The sequence below is a fragment of the Podarcis gaigeae genome, assembly GCF_964106915.1.
Source record: "Podarcis gaigeae genome assembly, chromosome: Z".
Lineage (NCBI taxonomy): Eukaryota > Metazoa > Chordata > Lepidosauria > Squamata > Lacertidae > Podarcis > Podarcis gaigeae.
The window spans coordinates 10,745,993-10,765,748 of record NC_139691.1 but is presented as its reverse complement, the minus strand read 5'-3'; the positions used below and the strand labels follow the sequence as shown (position 1 = coordinate 10,765,748).

Below are 19,756 nucleotides of genomic sequence, written 5' to 3'. Positions count from 1 at the left end.
TGATGTTGTTTCTGGATAACATTTAGACCAAGACTGTCTGTCTGGACTGTGCAGCACCTGCGACCCTGGCTGTGTTGGTGAGGACTTTGGCAAGAGGCTTATAACACTCTACCACAAGCAGTAGTGATGACCACCTACACAGATTCCCCCAGGGGGAATCTGGTTGACCACAGTGAGAACAGGACTTCTGGCTCGATCCAGCCAGACTCTACATATGTTCTTAGGATCATTCCTGGAAGACATAGACCCCAACGTCTCTCAATACGTTTTATCTGAAACCAACAAACCTTCTGAGTTTCCACATAAGCTTTATTAAAGACCATTTTCAAAGCAGCAGAAAAGCCAGTACAGTACAGTTCATGAGATTCTGGTACCGCACAGCTACTTAGGCTATTTATTATTATTATTATTATTAAAAAAAGAGTGACATAATTCTGCAGCTGGTGGTAGAGGAAAGGAGTAGCTCTTAAGAGGCAGTGAAGGCACCAAACTTTTATATATGTATTTAAAAAAAAGAAAAGCTGTTCCTTTTACACAGCCAGTTCAGCCATGGCCCTATCCAGAGGATCAGTGCTCCAGTAATCATCTTCCCAGCCAAGGAACCAGCCAGTGAAGGTGGGTGGTTCGAAGCCTTGTCTGATGAGTGTGATGGGAGTTCTTCTGTCACGATTGGCAGGGTCGGTCTCAATATATCTCCTGGCTGTAAAGATGCAAGTGAAGAAGGAAAAGAAGAGAACACAAGAGAAAAATGAGCTTCTTGCTGAGATCCTAAGGGGGCAATCCCTTAAGAGGGATCAATAAGCTTTTATTGGCATATATGAGGACATGGGGAAGGACCCTGTGAATCCATTTCTATATCTGAGGGTGGCACAGAGGGTAATGACATAACAACAACTCCCATCAGCCCCAGCAAGCATGGCCAATGGTGATGGGGCTCCCATAATTCTTTGGGGGAAGCTCATAACTGTTTAAAGTGGTATCAAAGTGCTTTACATGAAGGGTGTGAATGTGGCCACTGTTACGGAATTCTTTAGAATTAGATCTTATTATGGTAATGCATTCTGCATGCACTTATTTCAGTGTGGCTTTACTACGTGCTGATGTGTAAGGCCTGATTGGTGAGTGAGAAATGAATCCAGAAATGAGAGGTGTATACTCATCCTACCTGATGTTTGAGCCTCCGTCTTCTCCACCTCGTTCGCGTCTTTTCCAACCCAAACAAAGACCTTTTTAAAAAAGGTAATGAAAAATGTTAACATCCGTATGTGCACTGTCACAGTGTGATCAACCACATGGCCCTGGAAAGTGTGCAAGCAGGACTTGACCACAGGCGTGGCCAGAGGGGTGCGGAAAGCTGCCCCCAGATCAAGTAAATAAATAAAAATACTTAACTAATTCACCAATCGCATCACAGCCCTCCCTAAAAAAAATCCTACCCCCTCAACAAAAATCCTGGTTACGCCCATGAACCTGACTGATGACAACAGTCGTACCCCCACTTGTGATTCCCACCAGCTGGTATAAAGAAGCTTATTGCATAACTAGGGATGGTTGAATCTGTTTTGGGGTCTCATTTTTCCTGTCTTGTTCTGCTCTCTGCATTTTTAAAGTCCTCATGATAGCTCATCAGCATTTTAGTGCAAGTTTATCCTAATATACACATTTGCTTTTAATGTAATTTTGTCTAATATACATATCTTTGCAAGGTAGTTCCCCCCAATATTGTATGCTATTTTCACTAATTTTCAGGCACACTTCACCCCAGTATATACATTTTTGTACACATAACTTGGCTGGAAAACTGCGCTGCAAAATTCAAAGTGATGTCTCTTTCGAAGGATGGTTGTGTTTCAGTTTGTGTTTTGTTTCAGAAAGTGTGAACTAGGTTTGCCTTCAAGTGTGACCTGAATCAAATTTCTCCCTCCCATCCTTATTATTGAATTTACAGTGGTGCCTCGCAAGACGAAATTAATTCCTTCCGTGCGGCTCTTCGTATAGCGGTTTTTTCGTCTTGCGAAGCAAGCCCATTGACAGCTTAGCGGATTAGCGCTATCAGCGGTTTAGCGGCTTATCAGCGGATCAGCTGATAAGCGGCTTAGCGCCTTAGGAAAAGGGGGGGGAGGGAAAAACCCCCGCAGGAACTCGCAAGACATTTTCGTCTTGCGAAGCAAGCCCATAAAGAAATTCATTTTGCGAAGTGCCTCCAAAACGGAAAACCCTTTCGTCTAGCGGGTTTTCCGTCTTGCGAGGCGTTCGTCTTGCGGGGCACCACTGTATATCCCACCTTCTTATCCAAAGAGCTTAAGGCGACGCAAATACTTTTGTCCTTCTTCATTTTATCCTCACAACAATCCTGTGAGGTAGGTTAGGCTGAGGGGCTGTGCCCGACTCAAGGTTACCCAGTGGGCTTTCTGGTTGAGTAGGGATTTGAATCTTGATCTCCCAGATCCTATTCAAACACTCTAACCACTACACCACCCTGGCTCTCACGGTGCATCACTGAATGTGACTCTATTTTGAATTTCTCTTGTTCCACACTGGTTTCTTTGATATGGAGCACAAAAAGAACTGATTGCTAGCGAAGAGATAGTGACATACCTGGTCCCAGGTGTCCAAGAGCATCACATCATCTGTGGCCAAATCCTCTTGGGTCAGCTCTCCAGGTACTTCTTCAATCTAAACCAAATATTTAAGAGGGTGATATGTTAAAGGGGACAAACAGCCAAAGCTTGCACAAGCTTGCACTATCCCTGAAGCTCCATTATACGTAACAGAACCTGAACACCATTCTCTTGAAACTGAAGCACCTTGTGTTGCTGGTGTTCCTAAATGCTTAGATTTGTCCTCCACAGTGTTCTCCCCAGGAGCCTACTCCAGAGTAACCCTAGGGAGCCAATCCTCAGAGGCTGACCCACCTCCTTTCACCCTGATTGGCCTCAGTCACCACAAAGGAGATTGCGGATTGGCTCCTAGGAAAGGGGACATGTGCAGAGTAACTCTCTCTCATCACTGAGCAAACACGACAAGGTGCCACACACCTGTCTGCCAGACAGGTATGAGACTGGGTTATTTTAAGCCAGGGATGGGGAAGGTGAGGCCCTATAGGTGTGGTTAGAATACAGCTCCCATCAGCCCCAGTCTTCATTAAGTGTTTGCTGAGATTTATGTGTGGGGAAGATATGCAACAATAAGCATTTGTCCATACTTGTGTGTGTGCTGTCTATACATTCATCCCATACTTTTCTGTGCATTTTCCGATTTCTTTCCTAACCAGAAACAGTCTTGGGGGTTTTTTTAGTGGATTTGTTGTGCTAGGGTGACAAGGGGTTCATCCGATGTTAGTCCTACTAAGAACAGACCCATTAAAATTAATGAACATGATTAACTTTGGTCCATTAGCTTCAATGAGTTTTTAGCTGGCTACAAACCAGTGCATTTTAATCCACTGTAATTGCACAAACCAAAATGTCTTGGTATGTGCCTGCATCTCTTCTGAAAAATGCTGACAGTCTGAAGGTGGTCTAAGTTCTCAGCAATGCCCTGAATGCATGGGGTACTCACAGTAAAGCGGCCACTCTTGTTGGTGCAGGCAAACAGTCTAGGTGGGTGAACGTCCATCTTCTTGTCCTTTAGCCGTGGGGAGGTGCGATAGGCAGCTCTTCCACCAAGTGCTTCCCAGAAACCAGCTGCAAGACAGGAAAGGAACCACACATACAGGTTTGCCTTATCGTCAGGAAGGATGTGGCTGCCTCTGGTTTTGAGACAGCGCAGTGATAGATTTAGGACTGGAAATGAACCATGCAAACCCCAGTGCCTTTAATTGGAACTATGGCCTGTCCCCATGTCTTTTTTATTCTTCTTTCATTATGATTGGTGTTCATGGTCTTATCTATTTTTATTTAACAAAATGTATATACCATTCGATTGCAGCAAAACCTCTTAAGCAGGTTGCATTTTTTTATAAATAAATAAATAAATAAATAAATAAATACAATTAAAATTATCGGTAAAAAACATTAAAAACACACCAACGTCCATGTGGGGTGATGGTACTAGGACAGCGATACACAATCCTGCTTTCAGGACTGTTTACACCTGCAAGACTTTAGGGGTGAACATGCTGTTTTGTTTCCAGTTGATGCACACCCATAAACTCCTGCAAAAATCCTGATTTACTTTTTCCTACCACAAGTATTCCCAGGTAGTTTTTGGCTGCATTTTTTGTTGCATTGTAGCACAAGAATGTCCCTCCAAAGAGCATAATGCTGTAACATTAGGCATAGCTGTCAACTTTTCCCTTTTCTTGCGAGGAATCCTATTCGGAATAAGGGAATTTCCCCTTAAAAGAAGGGGGGAAAGTTGGCAGCTATGACATTAGGGAAAGCATCACAGAACAACTAATAAAGCATTTTGATGTGTGGATGGTCCACACTTCAAACCTGGTTCTCCGCCTTCAGCAACCTCGGTTGCACGCGCTCCCAAGACCTTCAGTAGCTCTCTGGCCCCAGACTTCTCGGCCTCACTGGCTCCTTTGCCAACCCACAGGTAAGCAGCAGAGGGGGTTTTCAACACAAAGGCATCATTGGAATTGAGCTCCTTAGCAGCTGCATCCACCTGTGAAGGGACAAATGTAAGCCTGCCATCAGGGCTGCCAGCACAGACACTTTTTAGCCACCCAGTGGCTTCCCCAACATTACAGAACTTAGAGGTGCCAATTCGATTTACCTTTTCAACAAGGCAGAGGCCATTTGAAAAAACAGAACACTGACTGCCTGAGGAACATTGGGCAACCAGGAATTAGGAGTGACAAGAGGCTTGGGATGTGGGAGTGGAATTACAGTAGTACCTCTGGATACGAATGGGATCCGTTCCAGATCCCCGTTCACATCCTGAAGCGAATGCAACCCGCGTCTGCGGGTCGCGATTTGCTGCTTCCGCACATGACGTCATTTTGACCGTCTGCGCATGCATGAGTGGTGAAGCCCGGAAGTAACACACTCTGTTACTTCCAGGTTGCCGCGGAGCGCAACCCAAAAGCACTCAACCTGAAGCATATTTAACCCAAGGTATGACTGTATTCCGTTGGGACGCAGGTGGCGCTGTGGGTTAAAGCCTCAGCGCCTAGGACTTGCCGATCGAAAGGTCGGCGGTTCGAATCCCTGCGGCGGGGTGCGCTCCCGCTGCTCGGTCCCAGCGCCTGCCAACCTAGCAGTTCGAAAGCACCTCCGGGTGCAAGTAGATAAATAGGGACCGCTTACCAGTGGGAAGGTAAACGGCGTTTCCGTGTGCGGCTCTGGCTCGCCAGAGCAGCGATGTCACGCTGGCCACGTGACCCGGAAGTGTCTTCGGACAGCGCTGGCCCCTGGCCTCTTGAGTGAGATGGGCGCACAACCCCAGAGTCTGTCAAGACTGGCCCGTACGGGCAGGGGTACCTTTACCTTTACCTTTACCTATGACTGTATTCCAGAACGTAAGTGAAGGTAGTCACAAAATTCCATTGTAATAATTTAGCCATAAGCAATATAACGCATGAATGCTCTTCCTTATATTTCCACAAGTAAAATAGACTTAGCTTTGAGAAATTAAAGCTGAACATTTGGGCATGGTGTGTCATGTATCCCAAAAATAGAAGTCACTGTGGTTCATTTTTCCAGCAGAAACCCAAGGCTGCCTGCTCATTTTTCAAACTCCATCTTGTCAGCACTGCCATTCGCTTCAATTAAAAACCATGTATATTCTTCACATTTTTTTTAATTGCACAGAAATCACACTGTGCAATGATTTTGTAGTCTTTTGTGAGCAACAGCTCTTGTGCATGCTTATTTTGCTCAGATTGCAAATAGTGTAAACCAGTTTTCCCTGGCTGAACACACACCTGTTCCAAGAACAGCAGCTTGGATTTAGGTGGCTGCCTGCTTTGGAACAGGATCTCACATCAATGAAACCCCAAATTTTATTTGGGATAGAATTTGACAGCAACACTAGTTCAGAAAGCAGCTGGTGACAAAAGAACAACCGACCATGAGAAGGCCCCAAAAGTAAGGCCTTGCTATGAAGCCTGTCCATGATCAACAGGTATCAACAGGTCACTTACCTCCACAGCTCTGGTAGTGCCAGATGTGCTAGACCGGACTTGGAAGAGCCTTGTGGACGCAGGACTTGTCTGACCTCCCTCTCTGGAGGTGCCACCTTGGTACACGATCAGAGGTTTCCCACCGAACAAGCTCATGAGGTGAGGCGGTTCTTTGCCCTGGATCACTCGTTTCTGTCACAAAAGAGGCCACGGTCACTCGACAGAGGAAGAACACACCTGAGGGCTCATGCTCTGTCATGCATCAACCTACCATCAGAATGCCTGCGATGTGCAGCTACCATGGTAACAGACCAGAGGATCCATGGAGCATACAAAACTATTGAGGGCGTTGAATCAGCAGGAGGAGATAAAAGGTAAAGGTAAAGGTACCCCTGCCCGTACGGGCCAGTCTTGACAGACTCTGGGGTTGTGCGCCCATCTCACTCAAGAGGCCAGGGGCCAGCGCTGTCCGGAGACACTTCCGGGTCACGTGGCCAGCGTGACATCGCTGCTCTGGCGAGCCAGAGCCGCACACGGAAACGCCGTTTACCTTCCCGCTGGTAAGCGGTCCCTATTTATCTACTTGCACCCGGAGGTGCTTTCGAACTGCTAGGTTGGCAGGCGCTGGGACCGAGCAGCGGGAGCGCACCCCGCCGCAGGGATTCGAACCGCCGACCTTTCGATCGGCAAGTCCTAGGTGCTGAGGCTTTAACCCACAGCGCCACCTGCGTCCCAGGTGACAGACCAGAGGATCCATGGAGCATACAAAACTATTGAGGGCGTTGAATCAGCAGGAGGAGATAAAAGCTAGCAAATCATCTGCCATTTAACCAAATAGCCAGCTAACTGGACATTAAGGGCCCTCCAGACATTCTCCTGATTGTGCATTCATGTTTATTTGTCCTTGCGATGGTATCTGGGGAGTTACACGTGACTCCGCTTTCAGTATCCTGTGAAGCATTTGGGGCAGACATACTGATTCATTTAATCAGTGTGTGCCCCATAACTTTCTGAGGGAATCTTGTAACTTTTCATACCACAAATATTCTGGTTTATTTTTTGTCCTGCTTTTGTTGCACAACAGTGCCCCTCCAGATGATAATGTGGAAACCTTGGGGAAGTATTGCAAAATAACTGAAAAAGTGGAACAATGTAAGGACGGTCCAGTATAAATCCACCACTTATCCACTTTCTTTGTGTCAATTATATATTGCACAATACACCCACAAAAAACCCACTGTTCTAGAGGACCCCCATCTCTTTTCTGTTTCTTGTGATCTCTCTAAACACTTCCCCCATATAATTTAATTATTGTCCAATTTCCTGATCTGGGCAGACAAATTTTATTGAAATATCTGCTCAACATTCAGGTTTCGTCTTATAGGGTTGCCATATTTTAAAAAGTGAAAAATAAGACACAAAACCCTTGGCTTTTAGCTACTTTAAAAGAAAATCGGCAAAAACAACACCGCCGACATGGGTTTTCCCAGACATTTGGCCGATTTTCGCCTGGACACTGCTTCCATCCGTGATATTCCAGGTATGTCCAGGAAATTCCAGACGTATGGCAACCTTTCATCTTATATTGTTAGCACTCTCGTTTGCTCCAATTAAAAGGTCTGGATTTTTTCACATATGTTATACTTTGCACATCATGAAAGCAGTCTTAAAAGTAGTTCTGTAGTATTAAAACCTCAATGATCACAGGTGCATAGGCTCATCATCTCTCGGAGCATACAACAGCTCTGGCATTTAACAGATCTGTTTCGTTTCTTGTCCCCTTATTTCAGTGCAATCTAACTGAACCCATCTGTAGTTAAGCCACATGGACTGGCCCAAATGGCAATACCTGCACTGCAGTGCCTCCCAGCTCCTCATCCAGTTGGACAGTAAGGAAAGCAGAGGTTGCGACTTCATCTTGGGTGGAATCAGCGCCCTGCCTGAAAAAACAAAGGGCAAAAATATTGAGTGTACACAGCATAATTGGGGAACCTTTTTCCTCTCAAAGGGTAATCCTTTGGAGATTGCATGCAGCTCTTGTAGTTCTGTGAAGGGAATAGAGGTTTTCTAACCACTCTCAGTACCCTTAAAGAACAACAGTTCTCAGAACAAAAAAAATTCCTTCCAGTAGCACCTTAAAGACCAACTAAGTCAGTTCCTGGTATGAGCTTTCGTGTGCATGCACACTTCTTCAGGTATCTGAAGAAGTGTGCATGCACACGAAAGCTCATACCAAGAACTGACTTAGTTGGTCTTTAAGGTGCTACTGGAAGGAATTTTTTTTGTTTTGACTATGGCAGACCAACACGGCTACCTATCTGTAACAGTTCTCAGGACTCTTTGGGGAAAGTCATGACTATTCAAGTGGTACTCTATATTTATGGTGTGGATGTGGATCTAGAAATCGGGCCTTCAGCACTGTGGCTCTGGCTCTATAGAACCAGCTCTGAATCGAACGGACAACCACCTAGCATTTTTGCTTTTAGCTGATGACTAAAAACTTACCGTTTAAAAATGGCTTTTTCTGAAAGCGACTTGGTCATTTTATATTATAAACACTATTTGTGTAATTTGATGCTTTCAATAACTTTTTGTTAAGGCTATATATACATTTATTTGTTTTTGCTATATATGTAGGGTTTTTTTTATATTCCTCTTTTACACTGCTTTGGAAACATTTGTTGGAAACCAGTTTGGAGCTTTTTAGTTTAGATAAAACGGGAGTAAGCAGTGACACAATAGACGTTATATAAAATAAAGTTTTTCTCTCTCTCTGAAAACACTAAAAACTTGTGAACATCCAATGAAGCTTAATGCTGGAAGTTTCAGGAAATATAAAAGAAAGTACATCTCTGCACAAAGAAAGTTCAGCTGTGGAACTTGTTCCCATAGTGATGGCTATCAACTTGGATGGCTTTTAAAAATGATGTGGGATAAGTCTATCAATGGCTATTATCCATGATGGTTATTTTGTGCCTCCATGGGCAAAGGTTATGTGCTTCTGAATACAGGTTTCTGGAAGCTGAAGAAGGAGAGAGGATTCTTGTGCTCAGGTCTTGCTTGCAGGTTTCCTGGTGGGGCACCTGGTTGGCTATTTGTGAGAACAGGATGGTGGACCAGATGGGCTTTGGCTTGATCCTGCAGGCTCTTATGTTGTTATGAGTTAGGTAAAGGTAAAGGGACCCCTGACCATTAGGTCCAGTCATGGTCGACTCTGGGGTTGCAGTGCTTATCTCACTTTATTGGCTGAGGGAGCCGTCGTACAGCTTCCTGGTCATGTGGCCAGCATGACTGAGCTGCTTCTGGCGAACCAGAGCAGTGCATGGAAACGCCGTTTACCGTCCCGCCGGAGTGGTACCTATTTATCTACTTGCACTTTGACGTGCTTTCGAACTGCTAGGTTGGCAGGAGCAGGGACTGAGCAACGGGAGCTCACCCCATCACGGGGATTCGAACCGCAGACCTTCTGATAGGCAAGTCCTAGGCTCTGTGGTTTAACCCACAGTGCCACCTGCGTCCCGTATTGTTATGAGTTAGAAAACCTTAAATCAGGTGTAGGGAAGCTTTGATCCTCCAGATGTTACTGAGCTATAACTCCCATCAACCTTGGACATCGGCCATGCTTGCTGTGGCTGATGGGAGTTGTAGTTCAGCAACATCTGAGGGCAAAAGTTGTCTTAAATTTTAAAAAAAATACTAATAAGAAAAAAAGTTATCATACCAAGTGTAGATGATTTTGCCTTGTTTTCCACCATGTCTGTAATCATACAGGATGATATAGCTGTCCCCACCATAGAATTGTCCGTAATTTGAGGGACTCACTGGGACTTTGGCAGAACCTTCTATTCTCCAGATCTGAAGGGGGTGGGGAGAAGAGAAATGACACCCAAATCAGATAAATGGCAAACAGGAGACCATTGGTGGAATGAGTTCCAGCTTTTTGAAATAATAAATGAAGACATACAAATTATGTAAGTGAAAGGAGTAGGGAAAGCGAGAGACAGGTGTATGAACAGGTGTATTTGCACCACACATTTGAAGTGCATTTATAGCAATTTCAACAGTCATGGCTCCCCCCATCCCAAAATAATCTTGGGAACTGTAGTTTATTCCTCACAGAGATACTAACTATGGTTTCCAGGATTCTTTAAGGGAAGCCATGTGCTTTTAATGTATGCTGTGGATATGACTTACCGTATTTTTCGCCCTATAGGACGCACTTTTTCCCCTCCAAAAATGAAGGGGAAATGTGTGTGTGTCCTATGGGGCGAGTGCAGGCTTTCGCTGAAGCCTGGAGAGCGAGAGGGGTCGGTGCGCACCGACCCCTCACGCTCTCCAGGCTTCAGGAGAGCTGCAGCACCAGCCCCACAAGGTCGGGGGACAGCGGGGAGGCGGAACGGCGCCATCCCGCTGTCTCCCTATGTGGTTTGGAGGCTGACGGCGGGGAGACGCGTGCTTCTCCCCGCCGCCAGCCCTGCAAGCTCCGGGGACAGCTGGGAGGTGCAGCTGTCCCCGGACCTGATCTGCAGGCGGGCGGCAGGGAGAAGAGCTCTTCTCCCCGCTGCCAGCCCCGCAAGCTCCGGGGACAGCTGGGAGGCGCAGCGCGTCTTCCCACTGTCCCCGGACCTGGTCTGCAGGTGGGCGGCAGGGAGAAGAGTGCTTCTCCCCGCTGGCCGGCCCCACAAGCGCCTGGGGGAAAAAATTAATTTCCCCCCCTTTATTTCCCCCCCAAAAAACGTGGTGCGTCCTATGGGCCGGTGCGTCCTATGGGGCGAAAAATACGGTAAGTCCTTGGCAGGGGGTTGGACTTGATGGCCCTTGTGGTCTCTTCCAACTCTATGATTCTATGATTCCTCTAATGCTTTGAAAGTTGCCAACTTTGATGGATGGTTCAAATGGCAAACTCGTGGCTTTAAAAGGAGATGAGGCAGATTAAGGGAGAAAAAGGGCTATGGATGGCTACTTTATCAGAAATGGCAGTGATCTGCCTCCAGGATCAAGGCTGGTCCATTAGGGCAAATGGGGCAGTGCCCCACCAGCCACAGTCTGCTCTCAGCCAGCCTCCACCTGCCTGGCTTTCAACTTACTAGTCCAGGGGGTGGCCCTGCTGCCTGCTTGCTTTTCCTTAGTTCCAGTGCTGCCCTTGTAGAACTCAGCAGGGAGGATGATGCAGGCAATACTCAAATGAGGAGGCTCTGCCTATCACTGGCTCTAGCACCACCTACTGTGGGGCTCCCTGCCTTCCGTCCTCCCAGTCCTAAAGGACTCCAGCTACCACTGAAGATAGCATGTCTAGGAATTGCAGTGGGTGGAGATCAGCCACAGGAGAGACCAATGGAGACATCTTTAGGATAGGTGGCTTTATTTACACATATACACAACCTGAGCACAGAATGAAGGGACCCACAGATTTAACACCCCAACAGATCTCGATTCCTTGTTAGGTTTCCAGCTTCCAGTCACAGCTTAGGTTCAGCACAGAGCAAAACATTGCTCTCTGTCTCCACTTCCAACATCAGCCAAAACTCACTCACACAACTCGTCACTTAGACAGCCTTCCTTGGTCAGTTTCTTCTTCCTCCTAGGATGACCATGGCCTCCAGCCAGGTGAGGCGGGAAAAGGCCAACCCATTTATCTTTATGGCATCCTCTTCAAGACTTCACAGCACTTAACTGACCAGCCAAAGCCATTAACTTAACATATGTATTCTACCCCACATACACAACATCACAGATTTGGAAGGGACCTAAGGTGTCATTCACACTGACCCCCCAAATCATAACAATAATTACTCCTGCTGTACTCACTGACTGCAGTACAATACACACTCAGCTTTTGTCTTTCTTGCTCAGAGTCCTGAGCTGCCAAATGCTGGACAGATCCTTTTGCCTAATAGAGTGACGATTTTGTATAACTACCCTCTCCCCCACTTACCTGTTTGTTTCCAGTGCCGTCATCTTCCATGCCATGCTGGGCTGCCATTGTTGGGGAGGTGTGTAGTGTGGCAGCATCGAAAGGAATGTTGTCAATCTTGGCCACGTGAGAATTGATGTAGCCCACACCCATGCCCTCTGTCTGGTCCCTGTCACGCCAATTCTTGAAGAACTGCTTGAACAGAGGAGTCTCGCCACCGTCGGGAAGGACTTGGATCTGAAACAAAGAAAGTATCCTGAGATGGAATGGTCTCAGCTGAAGCCAAACTAGGACAGAATTGTATTTATTTAGTGTTCTTTTTTTAAGAAGCTTTATCAGCACAATTTATTATTGACACTAGGCCTCAGTGCAGTTCTTTAGCTGTTGAGCTATATAGGCTCAATTTAGACAGTATGGCAAACCGTCGTTTGAGGTTCCAGATGTACCCAAAGCAAACCATGGTTTAACCCTGCTAGTCTTTTGTATTCTGTCGTCTCAATCCTTAGGTTCTTAACTTCACCCCTTTACTTACCAGCAATCTATGTGGTGGTTGAACTATGACAATGTAAACATCACCACAAACCAGGGTTAGCATAAAAGAAGAAGAAGAAGAAGAGGAGGAGGAGGAGGAGGAGTTTGGATTTGATATCCCGCTTTATCACTACCTGAAGGAGTCTCAAAGCGGCTAACATTCTCCTTTCCCTTTCTCTCCCACAACAAACATCCTGTGAGGTGAATGAAGCTGAGAGACTTCAGAGAAGTGTGACTGGCCCAAGGTCACCCAGCAGCTGAACATGGAGGAGCGGAGACGCGAACCCGGTTCACCAGATTACGAGACTACCGCTCTTAACCACTACACCACACTGGCTCTCAAAGCATTGAAAGTCAAATTCAAACCATAGTTTCACATTCTGGCTTACCGGACAATCACAATTCATGGTTTGTCAACTGAAGAAATTAACCAAAACTCAACAAACCTTCCTTAATCATGGTTTGAGAGCCAACCATCCCATTTCAGCCCTCCCACATCTTGCTTTGAATTGAACCTTGTGTGTTTCCTGCAACATCTCTTTTCTCCACTTACCGGTACCTTCCATGCATCCTAACCTCATTCCTTAACTTGGGTGGGGAACTGGTGGCCCTCCAGATGCTCTGGAACTACAACTGCCAGCATCTCTGCCCACTGACTATGCTGACTATTGGCAGGGGTGGTGTGTCCCATTTTGTCACTTGAGGTAAAATGGAAAGTGCCACCCTGCTCTGCTGCATCATATGCCCCATCACCTCTTCTGCTGGCACTGCTGCTGTGCCCCTCACCTCTACCAGCGCTGCCTCTGTGCCACTTCCACTGCTGATTTCCAGCATAATCTCACGAGATTTTGTCAAAATCCTGTGAGATGACTCGCACTCTTTGAGATCTCATGAGATTTTAGTAAGATCTTGTGAGATATCATTGGAAATCGGCACTGCTGCTGGTGCCACTTCTCCACCACTGACTGAGGCGGCGGCGAATAGGGTGCCTGTAGGAGTTTCACCTCAGAGCTTCTGCTACCTGAGGCAGTTGCTTCACCCCACCTCAAGGGTGAGCCGGCCCTGGCTACTGGAGCTGATGGGAGCTGAAATCCAACAACATCTGGAGGACCACAGGTTCCTCATCCCTGCTATAACAGAAGGAAGTCTATGGATAACTTTTCTTGTATCCTCACCTGTGTGTGTCGGGGATAACCCATCTTGGTGATGAATTCTGCGGCAGTTTTCAAGGCAGCCTTCCTTTCCTCAGCATTGGCATTTTTACCTTCAAGTTAGCAACAGGAGTGAGTGAAGATAGATATATTAAAAGAGAATATAAAATTTGCTACCAGATGGAGTGATTTTTAAAAGGGAAGGGTTTTAGAAGTCCTTCAAGTAGACATTTTGTGCTTCAGGCACAAATTGAAGTATGTGAGACAGAACATATTTCTGAGGCAAAAAAAAAAATCAATCATATGAGGCAGAATGTATTTCTGATGTCAAAGAAATAAACAACTATCTGACGTTTAGAAGACATGTGAAGGCAGCCCTGTTTAGGGAAGGTTTTAACGACTGATGTTTTAATGTATTTTTAATCTTTTGTTGGAAGCTAACCAGAGTGGCTGGGGAAACCCAGCCAGATGGGCGGGGTATAAATCATTAATAATAATAATAATAATAATAATAATAATAATAGAAATAAATAAATAAATAAATAAAATTTAAATACATGAAGACATTTTGAGGCCTGCAGCAAAAAATATGTTTGTGCATGCACGCAAACCATGGTGGGAAAATTTATAAGCAACAAATGAAATAACTATTTGCCATCTTTTAATTATACCTTCAAATCTTGTCTAGTGGCAAGGCCTTAGGCTGTTCCACACACCCTCACCAATTTCTCCCCTCAATTTAGATGTGACAATACATTTAAATTTGCTGCCAAAAATGGCATTTAGTATGAGTTTCTTCAAAAAGAAACGTGGGATAATTTTTTAAAATAATCCTGAACAAATAAACAAACAGCACCCTCCACAATCCCTCAATGTAACATCAAATTAGAGAAGTGCATAAAGTAATATTATCAGGTGGTGTGCTTATTGGTACACCAGGAACTTTTGGCCCTCCAGATGTTTGACTCCAACCTCCATCAGCCATGCCCACTGAGACGGATGGGAGCTGGAGTTCAATGACATCTGGAAGGCCACAGGTTCCCCAAATCTGTTGTACACTCATTCTTTTGTTTACAGTGAGTTTGTGTTTATGTGTTTTTAATGCTGCCTATTAACCCCTATAGAAAATTCACACCCCTACAACAAAACAATAAGGCACACTCTCCATAGAAATTGAGAACCCACCCCTGATTCCACAGCTGCATGTATTTCACTAGCACACACAGAGACCATACATTTAAAGCACAATGATGGCACTTTAAACATTCATGGTCTCCCTTCAAAGCAGCCGCGGTTTGTTAAGGGTATTGAGAGTTGTTAGACAACACCTATTCTCCTCAGAGAGCTACAATTCCTGGGAAGAGGAGCTGATTCTTAAACAAACTCTGGGAATTGTAGCTCTCTGAGGAGAATAGGGGTCACCTAACAGCTCTTAACAAACTACAGCTCCCAACACTCTTTGGGAAGCCACAACAGTTTAAAGTGTTATAGCAGCACTTTAAGTGTGTGGATTGAACATGGCCTGTGTCAGCCATAAGGCTTTTGTATATCTCTCTCCTTTTACCTTTCCAGACAAAGATTTTGCCATCGGTGCCATGGTCAAGAATGAAGCAATCATCCGAGCTCAGGGCTGATTGAGAGAATGGATTCTCATCAGCCACCAGAGAGACCGCCATATTTCCTGCGCCGTTGGATACCTGTAACAGTACAGCAGAACAGATTGTTATTCTTGGGGTGTGTCCAGCATTAGTCCTACTCAGAGTAGACCAACCATAATTAATGGAAACAAAAAAATTCCTTCCAGTAGCACCTTAAAGACCAACTAAGTTAGTTCTTGGTATGAGCTTTCGTGTGCACGCACACTTCTTCAGGTATCTGAAGAAGTGTGCATGCACACGAAAGCTCATACCAAGAACTAACTTAGTTGGTCTTTAAGGTGCTACTGGAAGGAATTTTTTTGTTTTGACTATGGCAGACCAACACGGCTACCTATCTGTAACCATAATTAATGGGCATGATTAACTTAGGTCCGTTAATTGAAATGCGTCTACTCTGATTGAAATTCAGTTTGATACAAACCTATTATTGCATTAATGACATGTTGCAGAATACATCCACCCACTAAAAAACCTCAAAAGCAGTCTGAAGGGGCCCTCCAGCCACAGCTACCACATTTCATCTCCACTGTCCTCTCTCACAAATACTGCCACTTCTCTCCTTTTCACGGCTCAAATCTCCTCCTCCACAAATGTGTTGGCTTAACCCCAGTCAGCCAACCCTGATTAAAACAAAACTTAAGTACATTTAGCTCTCAGCACCATGAACAAACCACATTTCCCAGGATTCTTTGTGGGGAGCAATGACTGTTAAAAGTGATAGTGCTTTAAACGTACAGTGTAAATGTGGCCTTCTAGTCTCCTGGAAGAATGCACGTCCAGCTGTCTGGAACCCTAAACAACTAAATGGCACAATATAAACTCTCACACACATACCCCAACACTTCTGTTAGGGAATGGGGATATTCTGCAACATTTTGCTGCAGGTTCCACATATCTTAATATTTTTGGTTATACAGTACTCCATTGGACAGGTTTCTATTGCAAAAGCAAAACGAAAAAATAAAATAAAATGTAAGTTTAGCTTATTGGGTGGGTTGGCATTCATGGCGTTGACACTGTTCCTGCCATGCACTCTAGCCAAAGCCAATCATTGACAGGCAAAGCTGAAACAGCTCTTTGTTCTCCCTGGGAGATAAAAAAAACCACCCCAAATACTGCTTTGAGCGCTGTCTCTCTCCAGTGTTTCATAGGGCTCCCTCCCTCTGGCTCACTGGCCATCTGGATCTTGTTATACCTTGTACAGCTTAGCCAGCCTTCGGTTGGTTGCGTCAGCTGCACCGTCATCAGTAGTGCCTGCTGGCAGGGTGGGCTTGGGTCCCAGGACCTGAAAAGCAAACACACACAAAATTATTAATAATAATATATTAGAGTTTCTAGAGGAGTGCATGCTGACTAAACAGGCTCTCTGCTCGCCAGATGCTTTAACTGAAGAAATAAACAGGATCCCACATGGAAAAATAATCATTTACTTTCATTTTTTAAACCCTGATTTATGCCTGTTGCACAAGAGGATAGTTATGGAAAATGGAGAGGGCAGGAAGGAGAAGCCAAATTCAAAACCTTATGGAAATTAACCAGTTCAAAGGCTAATTTTCGGGCATGGCTTTGACAGGGGAGGCTGGTCCATTAGAGCAAATGGGGCATTGCCCTACCAACTGAAGTCTGCCCTCAGCCAGCACCCTGCCTACTGGCCTTCATGTTAGCAAACAGTCCAGGGAGTGGTACTGGTTGCAAGTTCTCTCCTTAAGTCGCAATGTTGCCCCAGTACAGGAATGTCCAGCCAGTAGATGGCGATCTACCGGTAGATCCATGACTGATCCTGGTAGGTCATGGGACCCTTATCGATTTGGGGATTACCGTATTTTTTGCTCTATAAGACTCACTTTTTCCCTCCTAAAAAGTAAGGGGAAATGTGTGTGCATCTTATGGAGCAAATGCAGGCTGCGCAGCTATCCCAGAAGCCAGAACAGGAAGAGGGGTTGCTGCTTTCACTGCGCAGTGATCCCTCTTGTTGTTCTGGCTTCTGAGATTCAGAATATTTTTTTCCTTGTTTTCCTCCTCCAAAAACTAGGTGCGTCTTATGGTCTGGTACATCTTATAGAGTGAAAAATACGGTAAATAAAGTTTACCAAAAGTTAACAAATAAAAGCTGAAGAACTCTGGGCAACCTTACCCCCAAAAAGCTCAACAAACAACTCTGGGATCAGCAACTCTGGGCAATCCACCCAGCCCACGCACGCAGGCTCCTCCTCGCTCCAATGACAATGGGTAGATCACTGCCAGTTTTTTTTTTATATATACTGGAAGTAGATCGCAGTCTCTTGGGAGTTGGATGTGCCTGCTCTAGTGGAACTCAGCAGGGAGGAGGATGGGGGCATAGGTGCATTTACTCCAACATCTTGTTCTCACAGTGGCCAACCAGGTGCCCATGAGATGCCCACAAGCAGGATTGTTTACCTCCCTCCTCTCTGGTGCCCCGGAAACTGCAACTAATCCAAATGTGGCAGCTAGACTGGTGACTGGGAGTGGCCACCGAGACCACATAACACCGGTCTTGAAATACCTACATTGGCTCCCAGTACATTTCTGAGCACAATTCAAAGTGTTGGGGCTGACCTTTAAAGCCCTAAACGGCCTCGGTCCGGTATGCCTGAAGGAGCGTCTCCACCCCCATCATTCTGTCTGGACACAGAGTTCCAGCGCCGAGGGCCTTCTGGTAGTTCCCTCCCTGTGAGAAGCCAAGTTACAGGGAACCAGGCAGAGGACCTTCTCAGTAGTGGCACCCGCCTTGTGGAACGCCCTCCCATCAGATGTCAAAGAGAAAAACAACTACCAGACTTTTAGAAGACATCTGAAGGCAGCCCTGTTTAGGGAGGCTTTTAATGTTCAATAGATAATAATAATAATAATAATAATAAAAAATAGATTATTGTATTTTAATATTCTGTTGGAAGCCACCCAGAGTGACTGGGGAAACCCAGCCAGATGGGTGGGACATAAATAATAAATTGTTGTTGTTATAAAAATTCAGAATTCAAACCTCTCCTACAGTATCCCAGTGCAGTTTTACTGAATGTGCAAGGGGTTGGTGGGAGGAGGCAGCTCTTACACACTCAGCATCAACTGGGCTCTGAACCTTTCATGTTTTGATTACCAAAAACATGCTGAAAAGGTACCTGTGTGCACGTAGCAACACTGCCCCATTTTCTCTCACCCACCACATTTGGGGAAGAGCACTGAAATTCAGAAGAGGCTGGATTTTAATCTGTAGGACCCTCAACTGGACTTCCACACGGGAGATTGGGAAATTTAACAGAATGCCCCATCCTTCTGCTGATACAAGCTAATAGGCAGAAACGGCAACTGTATTTAAGTTCCATGCAAAATCTAGTCATGGATTCTCTGCAAAACATGTAACTTGACCCCACATAGTTACTCAGAAGTAAGTTTCCCTGTGTTAGGCTTACTCCCAAGTAACTGCATATAGGATTGCAGCTGAGTAGCACGTATGGATTTGTGAGAAAGTAAATAGACCAGGACCTGAAGCATCTCTTCCCGCTCAGCACCGTCATCTATGACATAGACCCTTGCGCGTCCACTTCTCTCGTTATCCCGGATCCCCTTGGCGACTTGGGTGGCCTTCAGCTTTTCAAACCTGTTACTTTGTGAGCCACACCACTGGTGAATATTCTGCAGGGCACAGAAAGAAGGAGGTTAAAGAGGCAAATACTATGACTAAATAGCAGAAAGCGGGAGTCAGATTTCTTATGATGCAAAGAAGTGACCTTGTACTCACATAACATTAGACTGTAGTTAATGTGAAGCATGGTTTAACAAACCACAGTTAAAGCTGAGGCACCTGGCAGCTGATCACTTAAACCATGCCACATAATGGTTGAAAACACCAATGAGAACATGAAACAATACTAAGCTATGATTAATGTTTTTGTTTATTCAGAATTATAACAAGACATATTATCCAAAAACATATCATCCTTGTCCGTCTGTCCCCCCCCAGGTTTCCTCCCTACTCCCTCCCACACAAAACCCACCCCACCCTACCCCGACTTCCCTCAGTTCCAGTCTTTGGTTTCTCTAAGAATGCTGTTTTCTGCATGTTACAAAGTTGTATAGATCCTCAAACTATTTAGCTGATTATTATCAATAAAAAAGTTTGTGAATGTTTATTCAAAACCTGCCAAGGAGTCCAGTCCAGTTCGCTTTGTTGCGTCTTCAGAAACTTTGTAAAGGGTTCCCATTCATCCTTAAAGTCACAGTTATCCTTATCCTGTAGCTTATATGTCAGTTTTGCCAGTTCTGCATAGTCCGTCAATTTTTCTTGCCATGATTCTTTAGTTATGATTAATGTTAACCACAGAGCCTAGGGCTTGCAGATCAAAAGGCCGGCAGTTTGAATCCCCGCGAAGGGGTGAGCTTCCGTTGTTTGGTCCCAGCTCCTGCCCACCTA

At 45.3% G+C, this 19,756-nt stretch overlaps 1 protein-coding gene across 2 annotated transcripts in view; it reads right to left on the bottom strand.

Annotated features, from left to right (window-relative positions):
* Positions 1-288: 288 nt before the first annotated feature.
* Positions 289-19,756, bottom strand: part of GSN (gelsolin) — a 62,832-nt gene continuing 43,364 nt past the window's right edge. For both annotated transcript variants that reach the window (XM_083721736.1, XM_083721735.1), the window contains exons 5-17: positions 18,829-18,978; positions 16,523-16,612; positions 15,234-15,366; positions 13,694-13,782; positions 12,009-12,224; positions 9,795-9,928; positions 7,923-8,013; positions 6,095-6,265; positions 4,440-4,614; positions 3,562-3,686; positions 2,599-2,676; positions 1,166-1,226; positions 289-700 (exon numbers count right to left, since the gene is read on the bottom strand). In XM_083721736.1, coding sequence (XP_083577862.1) covers positions 531-700; positions 1,166-1,226; positions 2,599-2,676; positions 3,562-3,686; positions 4,440-4,614; positions 6,095-6,265; positions 7,923-8,013; positions 9,795-9,928; positions 12,009-12,224; positions 13,694-13,782; positions 15,234-15,366; positions 16,523-16,612; positions 18,829-18,978 — 1,683 coding nt within the window. In that variant the 3' untranslated portion in view covers positions 289-530. The remainder of the gene's footprint in view (positions 701-1,165; positions 1,227-2,598; positions 2,677-3,561; positions 3,687-4,439; positions 4,615-6,094; positions 6,266-7,922; positions 8,014-9,794; positions 9,929-12,008; positions 12,225-13,693; positions 13,783-15,233; positions 15,367-16,522; positions 16,613-18,828; positions 18,979-19,756) is intronic.